This window comes from Monopterus albus, unplaced genomic scaffold (assembly GCF_001952655.1).
Source record: "Monopterus albus unplaced genomic scaffold, M_albus_1.0 scaffold14.1, whole genome shotgun sequence".
Taxonomy (NCBI): domain Eukaryota; kingdom Metazoa; phylum Chordata; class Actinopteri; order Synbranchiformes; family Synbranchidae; genus Monopterus; species Monopterus albus.
Genome location: NW_018127894.1, coordinates 1,203,184 through 1,215,298, shown reverse-complemented (window position 1 = coordinate 1,215,298; position 12,115 = coordinate 1,203,184). Strand labels below are relative to the sequence as shown.

At 41.1% G+C, this 12,115-nt stretch overlaps 1 protein-coding gene across 22 annotated transcripts in view; it reads left to right on the top strand.

The window, feature by feature from the left end:
- The window catches only part of ptprfb (protein tyrosine phosphatase receptor type Fb), a 156,988-nt gene that overhangs the window by 134,869 nt on the left and 10,004 nt on the right, over positions 1-12,115 (top strand). For all 22 annotated transcript variants that reach the window (XM_020591231.1, XM_020591233.1, XM_020591237.1 and 19 more), the window contains 6 exons: positions 472-569; positions 3,936-4,059; positions 4,645-4,820; positions 9,453-9,572; positions 10,322-10,476; positions 11,179-11,464. In XM_020591231.1, coding sequence (XP_020446887.1) covers positions 472-569; positions 3,936-4,059; positions 4,645-4,820; positions 9,453-9,572; positions 10,322-10,476; positions 11,179-11,464 — 959 coding nt within the window. The remainder of the gene's footprint in view (positions 1-471; positions 570-3,935; positions 4,060-4,644; positions 4,821-9,452; positions 9,573-10,321; positions 10,477-11,178; positions 11,465-12,115) is intronic.

Here is a 12,115-nt window from a genome sequence, read left to right as displayed (position 1 = left end):
ATAAACGTAGGCTGATGACCAGTCAGTTTTTTTCCCCTCTGAGAAGTGATAGTGTGACTCATTTGTAGAGACTTGTGAGTTCTTGCTCACCTCTGCCACCAGTTGTGTGCTGTCAGAGAGCTATCTGTCTCCTGCTTCATTCCAGGAGCATGCTCACCCAGTCACTCATGTGCATCACCGTTCCAGCCCCATCTCTGTCCCTCTCACTTAGCATGACAATATCACCAAATGTCAACTTGTGCGCTCTCTCTCTCTCTCTCTCTCCTTCTGTCTTCTGTCGCTCTCTTCATGCACTTTTGAGCAAAATGTGCTCTCCTCATCGTTACACAGCCACCCCATGGTCTCACTGGCAGCCTCACTCACCCTGTGGTCCAGTCAGTGTTTGTGTAAGTCGATGTGCACGTCTGATGTAGACACAGCCAGATCTCACTCATTCCTTTGTCTTTTCCCTTTTTCCTCTTCCTCTCACAGGAATGAGGGAGCACCCGCCCATTCCTGTCATTGACCTGGCTGACCACATAGAGCGACTGAAGGCCAATGACGGCCTCTGCTTTTCCCAGGAGTATGAGGTAAGGGCCCTGCATTGATATTACATCGGAATGTGTTGCTTTGTTAACATTGTGTCTGGAGAGGAAGTTTTGTGTTTATGCCTTTTTGATCACATTTGCATGTATTCTAATGGATTATTGAAGAATTTTTTTCACAGACGTTCTTCAGTCATTTTTACAACTCTATTACCAATCCCACCAGGAAACCAACACTTAGATTAAATGCTGCGAGATGCTTTTTCACAAAACTAGCAGGTGGCGTGTTGCTTAAGAAATCTGTGTGTGTGTCTTGATGTTTCCCAGAAGAATGTTATTTTGCAGGCGGTCTCTCCGATGCAGCTCGGTGAGGGATTATCTCTTGTCGGTGTTCTTTCTCAAAAAAAGAAAGAACAAAATTTGCATTTAAAGTAGCACATAGTTGATTCGGGGACTAAGCGAGGCTAGATGAAGAGGAGAGGCATCCTTGAATACAGAAAAACAAGAGCTGTCTTTTATTTATTTGTTCTGATTGTTCAATCTGTTTTGTCTAATCAGCTCTATTTCTCACATTGATAGATCCAACAAGGCTGTTTACCTTCACCATAACCTAAAAGGTTATGTGATTGCCTCCGTTTGTCTGTGACCAGCATATGCTGCTACAGCATGAATTTTGCAGTGTGATTTCAGACTCTGGAGAGAAACACCTGATTTATTTTGGTGGCCTTGTGACATTTCCCTGAGAATCACCACGAGCTCAAAGTTTAGCCAATATTTTTATAATGTTCTGTCATCTGCCCTTTCCACTGTTTACTGTGAAAATATCATTAATTTTACAAGTTTTATATAACTGTTCTATCATCTACCCAGCAGTGTTGCCCAAATGTAGGAAAAACAAACTTTACCACTGTGTAGGGCTTCATCTCATGTGTATGCACTTTGTCTTACATTGTTGGCCATGCTCATTCACATTTCATGTTTTTTCTAATTGTTACATTCCTACCTAAATTACTAACTAAATCTAACTAAACTAAAACATTTTTTAAAAGTATAGTCTTGTATGAAGGGGCCATTTTAATGTTTGACAAAACATACATTATGTGTTTGAATGCATAGTTGAACATTCTGTGATATGGTATATAATTCTCAGCAGTCGACACTGTTGAAGTCCTTCACTGTGAAATTAAAAGTTAACTGGGGAGATAATTAGACCTTGGTAAAAATCTGCACTCAATTAAGTGCTTTTTTGTGTTGCCCAGTGCCTCTCCAGCACATCGCCCTCCCGGCCTGTTCAGTTAGTGTCAACAAATCAAGCCCAGAGAAGTGACTTGTATGACTGCAGGCAACCAGCCTGGCCCCAGTCCCTCCTCACCAGTCATTCCAAGCCAGGGAAGACCCCCTCTGTGGCCCAGCAGATGGCCACCCGTCTCTCTGCTAGCCGAGGCACAGTGGCAGAGCTCATGGCGGTTTGTCACAGTCACGTTCGCCACCTGCTCTCATTGCGCCTTATCCCAAGGCACAGAATTTGTAGAGGCATCACTACTTCCTCTCCCTGATATTTTAGGGGGGCTAAGACTTCCTATACCACCATCGTCAGTCCATATCACACTGAGCAAGGAGTGCACTGGCTAATGAGCAGAATTTGTCAGTCAGACATGCTGCAGCTCCCCCTGGCACTCTTTTTATCGCAGGAAGCAATATCACGCTGCAGTCGTCACAGCACTATCATTATGTTCATTTGAAAGCATTTCCAGTGTGTCAGGGAGAATACCTGGGGCGTTTGCTTCTCACCTCTTTCTACCATTTCTACTTTACTTGTTTTCTAGTTGTCATCAGTCTAGTGTGCCTGCTGTGTTCACTGAGCTCTCAAATGGATATGACAAGTTTTGACTGCAAATGAAATCTTTCTGTTCATACTGGCGGTCACAGACGGCAAAATTGGCTGTGCTGAGCTCATCAGCAGCAATAGGTCTGTGCCCACATGACTTTCACTGTTGAGCAATTTGGTTTCTTGCTTATGAGCACAACACATTTTTCATATCTTGTTCAGAATCAAATAACATGCGCAGTACATGGCTTTCTATGGAAACTAAAATAGTCTGGTCTAAAATACATGCTTTATAACTTTTATGGCATATTATTACCTGTGTAGATACCACTTTAATCTACAGGACAACATAATCAGAGCTAGGAAGTTACTGTTGTTGACAGATAGCAGCTGAAATCTGATTCGCTGTACCTGCAATTTACAAATTAACTGACAGTATATTAATTTTTATAGTAAGGCAAATCACACCTGCCTCATGTGTAGCTTAGCACAACACTCACCATTTTATGGCCCAGGATCTTCAATGTCCTGCAATGATTGTCCTGTTCAATAATTATGATCGTTATGTTTCAGCTGTCAAGTTTTGACATACAGTAACCTCTGATAATTAAATTAGTGCCACAGAAATGTTAGGCACAGAAGTGAATGATTTTCGAAGTTGTTGTTGTGACTTTTGCTGGATTTGCAAGGCGAAAGGTCTGGGGAATCGGTGGACATGGTTCTGGTGTGCCCTGACGGGGATCGATACGGAATAACAAGAGCCTTTGTGACATTATTGAGCCAAGGGATGGGAGGCCGTCACACATCTCCCCAGATCAATAGCTATGCAGTCTACTGCTGTCTTAGCCTGCGAGACGAATGACGTAGAAGGTAGAGACAGAGTGAAAGGAAAACAAAAATACAAGAAAGAAAAATGCGACAAAGAGAATATGAGGAAAGACAGGATGAGAGTAATCATGGCAACTTCAAGTTGTCATGCAAGCGACTTTTCAGAATTAGGTGATTCAATAGGGCCACCCTACTAGTGTTTGTGGTTGCCTGCAGGCTTCAGCAGCTCTCAGCTAAAACTTTCATTCTCATCATTATGGGTTTAGAACTTGGAGCAATATGTTGGCTCAGTGTTTGAGTGATGGCCTTTTTTTGGTCAGTTTGAATCAAAACTAAATGCCTATATATTTCTGTGTCATTAACATTCAAGACATCAGATGTCGTGCATTTAATTGACCTGTTAATGCACCAACAACTACTGCAGCAATATGGTGCTTTGTTAAATGATATACTCAGCCTGCACAATGTCCTACACAGTATAAAACCATTTACCTGTAGAGGGATATGATGTGGGTACAGGTTCCATTTAAAGGCTTTGTTGTCCGTAGCATACTGCTGTTGAATGAATGATGGTGGACAACAAGGTAATTTGGCCCTATTTCTTTCCACGTTATACCCAAGAGCCTCTGTTTGAGCTTCTGTTTACTTTTTTTTTACTTTCCTTTGCTCTGTGTCTCTCTGTCCACTTTATTGTAATGACTCTCTCTCCATCTTTGTGTCCTTTTTTCTCTTTTCTTTCCTTCCCTCACCCACAGTCTATTGATCCAGGCCAACAGTTTACCTGGGAGAACTCCAACATGGAAGTAAACAAGCCAAAGAATCGCTATGCAAACGTCATTGCCTATGACCACTCCAGAGTGGTGCTCACCTCTGTTGATGGTAAGAGCGTGTGTAACTACTTAACCCCTCAGATAGCCATTGACTGAGGCTGCCATCGATCAGGTACCAAGGACATTTTGGTTGCCTGCATCTGCTGCTTTAGATACTGTATCTCCAGTTTGATCCGAAAAGCCCATGCACATTTTTTGCTTTGAGATGGTGTCAAAATATACTTGAAGTATCAGAAGTAAAAGTACTCATGCAGAACAGTACATTTCACAGTAATGTATATTATTGGATTATAATTATTGATGTATTGTTGCCTTCATCACTGCAGCAAGTGGAGCTAATGCTTATATGCAGGGATCAATAAAGTTGATTATACTGTATTTTGCATTATTATTCTGATTTTGAAATGTAGCTACATTAAAAACATACATGTAGTGGAGTAAAAAAATACAATATTTGCTTCTGAAATGTGGTGTGAAGTTCAAGTATGAAGTAGCAGAAAATGGAAATACCCAAGTAAAATACAAATATCTCCAAAGTCTCCTTAAGTATAGTAATTGGTTAAATGTTCTCAGTTACTTTCCTCCATTGCTGTGTACAGTACGTGAGTATCCTCACTGCTTCTCTTTCTTACAGCTGTTCCTGGCAGTGACTACATCAATGCCAACTATATTGACGGCTACAGGAAGCAGAACGCTTACATCGCCACACAGGGCCCGCTGCCCGAGACCCTGAGCGACTTCTGGAGGATGGTGTGGGAGCAGAGATCCAACACCATTGTCATGATGACCAGGCTGGAGGAGAAGTCACGGGTAAGGGAAGACGCTGTGTGATTCACTTTAAAATGCTGCCAAGTGTAGAAATCAGGGAATTCATTTCTTTACAGTCAAGTTCTTATGATGCATCGATTTACTGATCTTCATCCTCAAACATGTAATAATATATACTGTAGAATTAATAATAACCAAAATAAAATTTATAATACACTGCATTACTATAGGCTAAATAATTTAACTGCAAATAATAAGCCATTAATAGTAAGGATTACTTTATAATAAAAATCCATAATTACATTTTCCTATTGTTAAAATTCATCAGAACACATTTGCATGCAGCAGACTGTGGTAAAGTAGTTACCACACCAACCAACAGATGGCTGCTGTGAATCAGGAGAGCTGCCATACTAGGAGGAAATCAAACGACTGCTGTGTAATACTTCAGACCACTGAAGTCGACAGTGTGATGACAGGCAGTCAACACTGTTGAAACGTAAAATGTGGAAGGTTGAAAAGGATTTTCCTGACATACTGTATACATAGTGTATATATATTTGTGTAGCTTGACATTGGGGAAATACAGTAACATTACACACAGCTACGCCTGAAGGCATATAGACACTGAGTCCAGGATTTGTCAGTCTGATCAAAGAACTTCAAAGGATATTTTGGTTTTCTTGTGACAGTATCACTTCATGTTACTTCTCTGAGTCTTCAACAATCTTTAAAAACTTGTTTGTGAAGTAAATTGAAACAACAGCTTTTTACCATTTCCAGTTTTCCCTCCTGTTGTTTGTTTACCACATATGATGAAGTTACTGTGGCACTTTTGCATATGATGAAAACATGTGCACACCCTCTACAGAAAATAAAACATTTTTCAGCCAAATTATGAACAGCCATCCATTGTCTATACCACTTATCCTGTAGAGGGTCACAGGGGGCTGGAGCCAATCCCAGCTGACATTGGGTGAAAGGCGGGGTCCACCCTGGACAGGTCGCCAGTTTATCACAGGGCTGACACTTAAAGACAAACTTCCACGCTCACTCCTACAGGCAATTTAGAGTCACCAGTCAACCTAAGCTGCATGTCTTTGGACTGTGGGGGGAAGCCGGAGCACCTGGTGAGAACCCACACAGGGAGAACATGCAAAGTCCACACAGAAAGGCCCTGAACTGGGCGGGGCCCGAACACATGCCCCAAAATATGAACATGTACATGTAGTGTATTTGTACTTTGAGATTCATAATAAGGCAAATTATCTTTCATTCACCGTGTAGAAAATTCTCAGAGTTCAATACTTGATTGCTACATTTTTATTTTTGTAACACCATGCCAAGGTTTCAAAGACAGTCTCTCGTTTGTGTTTGTACTTTCTGAACTTGGCCCATAAAAGTCACGGCACTATAATAAAGCTCTGAAGTTGGAGTTAAGAGGATTGCACCTCGGCAACATCCGTGCACTCCTAGAAATACCTTCAACCCAATAAAAGAGAAAAGGCAGTGCACGGGCATCTTGAGATCTAAAATTGAGATGAGATTATTTAATTAACATCACAAAATTATGCTCATAAATTCCTGGGAGGATATAAATCTGTGTATGTGGTGCTTTATTAGTGTGTGCATATGGCACTCTAATAAAAGAGAGCCTACAGACTGAGAACTAGAAGGAACAGGGAGTGTAAATGAAAGAGGTTTTTTTTCTGAAATCCTAGACATTGATTTTTTGGGGGGTGAAAAAATCATTACATGAAGCTCAGTTCAGTAAGTCTGTAAAAAACCAATCCTCTTGTCAGGTTAAGACTTAAATTACTTAGCCATCCTCCAAATCATACTATCATCTGTTTTAATTTTGAGATATTGATTTAATCAGTCATTTAGGCAAATTGTGAGCACACTGTGTCTTATTTGTACATTGGAGAGTAACTGTAGCATAGTTGTGTTTGATCATTTTTATTACAGCCAGTCCCATACAGAAACAGGGACAAAATAATGGAAACATAAGGAACTTGATGAGAAATGAAACAACCCCTCAGCATGTCAACTGGCTTTCCAGTACTATGGAAAGAGAAAAAGAACCACATCTTCCACCAGCTGTGGGTGGAAACAGCTTTGCCCCCTTACAGTACATCAGACTATCTCTAGATCTTTGGCATGACATCATTAAATGGGGCAAAGGGAGTTTTGGGGCAGCAGTTAGATTTCCAACCCAGGAAAGAGTCACTAACTCCAATCTCCATTCCATGAGTCTCCAGAAACGTTCGTTCCATGTGAATGAATATATTAACACCTACAAAAACAGTTTTTGTTTGCATTAATACAGTACATGTATTATTTTACTCTTTAAACTCTAGCATATAGAAATTACAGTTACAGCCCTCACTATACATCAAAGTAAATGTTTAGTTAAATAACAGTTAGCAGTGTAATATACATGCCTGTCACTATTGATAAATTACAATGCAGTATAGGGCAGCTAACAGTGAATTGAATTGATTTAATTACCTCTGCATTGGAAATTACATTATTTAGTAAGTGGCAGAGTCTTGGAAATGCGATTAGACTACAACCAGTGTCCAGTTGATAATGAATAGACATTTCATAAGATCATTACAAAACATCCCAAAGAGTCAGCTACGCTCAGATTAGGTAGATGTTATTGTTACATTTTCAGGGATTTTTGTTATTTTGTCCGGCCCCTTTAAATAGATACACATCATCTCTTTGTCTATTTCTCTCTCACACACACACACACACAGACAAACACATATGGCGAGTGAGTCAACCTCCTACCACCCAGACAGCCCGAAGTCTTATGCCAAACAGAGCAGGAGCTCGACAAATATGATGAGATCCGGCAGCAGGCAAATTTTAGCTTCCTCTGTCACTATCATTGCCAGTTAGTAAAACTTTAAAAGGTCAGTAAATGAAATGAGACCTGAGGTATTGGTCACGTGTGTTCGCATCTTGAAAAGAGGTCTCTGTCCTCTGCAAAAGGCCAGGTGACAACATGTGAGAAGCAAGGTTCAAAGCAGATGATAGCGAAACCTGTGTCTGTATGTGTGTGTCTGTGTCTGTATCTGTTTGTGTGTGTGTTTGTGAGGGAGATCTTGCCACCCAACCTGAGACAGCACAGAGATATTCATTACATGGTGACTGCTAATCCATATGTTTGTACTGCAAGCGGTTCCCTATCACTCAATTGAGTTTCTCCTGCAAGATTTACCTCTGTCTCTGAATGGGAGCTGTCATCAGGGGAGGTGAAGTGTGAGGGGGCGAATTTTTGTGCGTTTTGCTTGTCGATTTGTACCAGCTCACCAAGACAGCCAAGGTGCTTCGAAATGTCAGCTTGGTACTGCAGTATCAATATGATTAGCTTACCCGTGCCACAGCTCTTCCTCTTATGTTATTCAGATCAATAGCAGCAAGCTCGAGTCCCAGCTACTCTGTCATTAAAACAGTGCCTGTATTTGTTCGGTTTCTATATGGAAAATAAAGAGTATAGCAGAGTTTCATGCTTCTCTGAAATGACACATTATACCCAGGCTCTTTTAAAATGTTTAGGGTTTTTTTTTTTTTTTTTACTCATGCTCTTTTGCAGTATCACTGATTGAAGACACACGCTAGTTGGAGGACTTAGGGCTGCTAGGGACTTAACCTGCCACACAGAGTACAAGTCACAAAGTCTTCAGGTGCTCCCATTTTAGTCTTGAAAACAAGACTTTACAGACCCCAGAAGCAGGAAGAAAGATCAATCAGCTAGCTACACTATGCCAGTTGTTTAGATAATGGTAGGACTCATCACCTCAAGAAATTTGCAGACCTTGTTGAAAACCTTTTAAATTAGCAGTAAAAAGAAGTGTGATTGTATAACTGAATGGCCTTTTTTATTCTAAATTATTCTGAAGTAGTTTAGTACAAATGTTCCCAGTATTTCCAGAAATGACATGTTATTATTGCTGTTTGAAAACCAGAGCCAAATTCTAATTACAGCACTTCATCAGTCTGGTGAGGAAGGGTTCACATTGATGTCTGAGTGAAGAAGAGGACTGAAGTCCATCAGAAGTTCTAGTCTAACGCCAACTGAGCTGAGCCAAACCACAAGGAGTAAAGTGAAAATTGTAGCTAAGGCATAGATGCACAGAGTGAAGCAAAGCCACTCGGTGCCAGCGGATCATTAGCCTCACAGTGATGGCAGACACACTGAAGTTTGTTCTATGCACATATGGAGCCAGGTGGCTGAACATGCTGTCCCACCACCACAGGCCACAACAGCCTTTTAGACACATCTCCGTCCACAATGCAGCACGCAATCATGACAAATGTGCCAAAAGCATATGCGACAAGAGGTTAAGAACCACACTACAATTAACTAATTGAAAATGATCACAGCTTGGAAAAAGACAACGTGGGCTTTTATTGCCCTTTGAAGCAGACACATGGATGCATGTGCACATGCCTGATTCACTGATGCTCATTTTTTGTGAGGTACAAGAGCTGACTCTGACTCTTCAGTTTTTAATTAGAGAGTGGGCAAAGCTTTTGATCTGACCTCTCTAATGTTCCCTTCTTGTTAATCAGTGTGGTTCTATGAGCCTTCCACTTGCCTCTAGTGGATGTTACAGGCAGTTCACTCCTGATAGTGTGCCTTCTCTCTTGCTCTGCCAGGTAAAGTGTGACCAATATTGGCCTTCGCGAGGAACTGAGACCTATGGGATGATCCAAGTCACCATGCTGGACACTGTGGAGTTGGCCACTTACAGTGTCCGTACTTTCGCCCTCTACAAGGTACACCACTACCTTTTTCATTTTCAGTTAAGTATAGCGAGGTATGGTCTTGAAGGACATGTTCCCAGCAGGTAATTGCGGTTCATCATTACTGGGGTCACATTTTAGAATGTAATTTATTTTTCTGAAGACTGATAAAGGCTATTACCACTGGAATAGTTTTTTTTTTCACTACTATAATTGGTTTTTAACATCCAAGATTTGTCTCTTCTCCTCTAAAGGCAATGAAAGATTTAATTTTTTCACTTTGATTCATATACTTCAGTCCTGTGGTGATGTGACTGATGTTTTGTCCTTTATTTCTCCTCTCCCAGTTCTTTTCCCATTACTTACTTAAAATTTAGATCATTGCTATAATTTCAAATTAAATGTAAGTTTCCAGCTAAAGGAGTTAACTTGGTTTCAATCAGAACTGGTAACAATGCCTGAAAAATGTTCCAAATGTATGCACGTTATCTACACTTGCATAATAATCACAGCCATGAACGTGCACCATGTTATATGCTGCTGTCAAAGTTATGAGTCAGCTTGAGTCCTTGCTTAAAATAGTTCCATTTCTGACCATTTAATCATTTGTACTTTTCAAATTTTAACTGTAAAATTTCAGCTCTCTTTGATTCAAATAGCGACCTATGTGTTTCAGACATTTTCCCTGGCATGACAAATTTCTCTTTTAAAGAGAGCCAATTACAGTTCACTGTGTCAGGCTTACACCTTTGTACTAACCTCCTCCTCTGATGCGCCTGCAGAATGGCTCCAGTGAGAAGAGAGAGGTGAGACAGTTCCAGTTTATGGCCTGGCCAGATCACGGGGTGCCAGAGTACCCCACACCCATCCTGGCCTTCCTGCGACGGGTAAAGGCTTGCAATCCTCCAGATGCAGGGCCCATGGTGGTCCACTGCAGGTAGGTGCACACGGAAATGGGCTTAATTTGTTTTCATACAGGAACTGAAGTGGTTCTTGTCTTCTTTCTTTAGATCATTATGCGCACCAATAATTGTTTGAGTTATGTTGTTCTTGTTTTATTGTACTGTTTTCAATTTGTCATTACATCTACTCAGAAATGTCTTTCAGTACCCTGAAAAGCAAAATGTGTTAAATAAATAATTCCATTCTAACATTAAAATATTTTAATAGAAAAAAAAAATTATGCACATATATAAAACATAATTATTAGCTGTAGTGTCAATGCGACAGTTAAAGGTTTTGCCATTCGAAAAGGTAGGTAAGAACATGGATGTGTTACCACGTGCCACAAAAATGTTGAAATCTAGTTTTTTGTTGTTTTTTTTCTTACCCCCTGAATAAGGCTCAGTAATTCTATACACATATTCCAGCCAGTCATCAAGCATCTCAGGATGCCCCTACAGTCACAAACACTGCACACTGTTCACAGTCTGCAGCACCTGTTTCATTATGGTCCAGCTCTTGTGCTAGAGGGTGTAAATCAGCTAACCTGGAACGCATAATGTCCAGCTTTCATCTGTTGAGCGTTGAGAGAGAACATAATATGTTGGGGACTTTGCATTACAATGCTGTACTGTAATACTATACAGTGAAACATCAAGCTCGTTAACCCTCCACTGTCTCTGTCTCTCTCCATCAGTGCTGGCGTGGGCAGGACTGGCTGCTTCATCGTGATCGATGCCATGCTGGAGCGCATGAAGCACGAGAAGTCTGTAGACATCTATGGCCATGTGACGTGCATGCGCGCCCAGAGGAACTACATGGTCCAGACCGAGGATCAGTACATCTTCATCCACGAAGCCCTGCTGGAGGCCGCCACCTGCGGCAACACTGAGGTGCCAGCTCGAAACCTGTACGCCCACATCCAGAAACTCACCCAACCTCCACCCGGCGAGACGGTTACTTCCATGGAGCTGGAATTCAAGGTGACTGATATACACACCTCGGACAAGTATCACTTAAGGCTCTATTATATTACTTATTCAGTGTCAAATAATTAACTTCTCGCTTTTACAGTGTTGTCTTTGATTCCTACAGGATGTAATGAAGCATTTAACTAAACAAGGCATTTCAGAACTGTTAATTTATAGTGGACTGTGGTGTTCACAGGGGTGACTGTACAAGAAGTGGTGTGAGTTTTTGTTAATAATTACCAGGAGATAGAAACATGTTGCCATTCTGCTTGTTTTTCTCAATCTCCTCTGATCTGCAAAGCAGCAGGCTGCACTCGCTCTTTCATTGTCTAACATCAACCAATTGAAGGCAGACGGCAGTAGCTGACCTTCTGTGCACTGTGTCGCTATTGTGCAAGATTTACGCAGAGGTTCAAACACCCACACAAGTCAGTGTTGGAAATAATCAATTCCAAAGCACAGAAATTTGTATTGCTGAGATGTCACAGCAGCTAGCACAGTAGCATCGGTGCATACGGATGCGTGACAGCAACAAACAGATTACAGCAACCGCACACCAACACATCAACACACCTACACATTGAGAATTACAAACTGAGTGACACTCATACATACATGCACACAGCTGGTATTCAAGGTGACTCACCCGCACACTCACTCCTT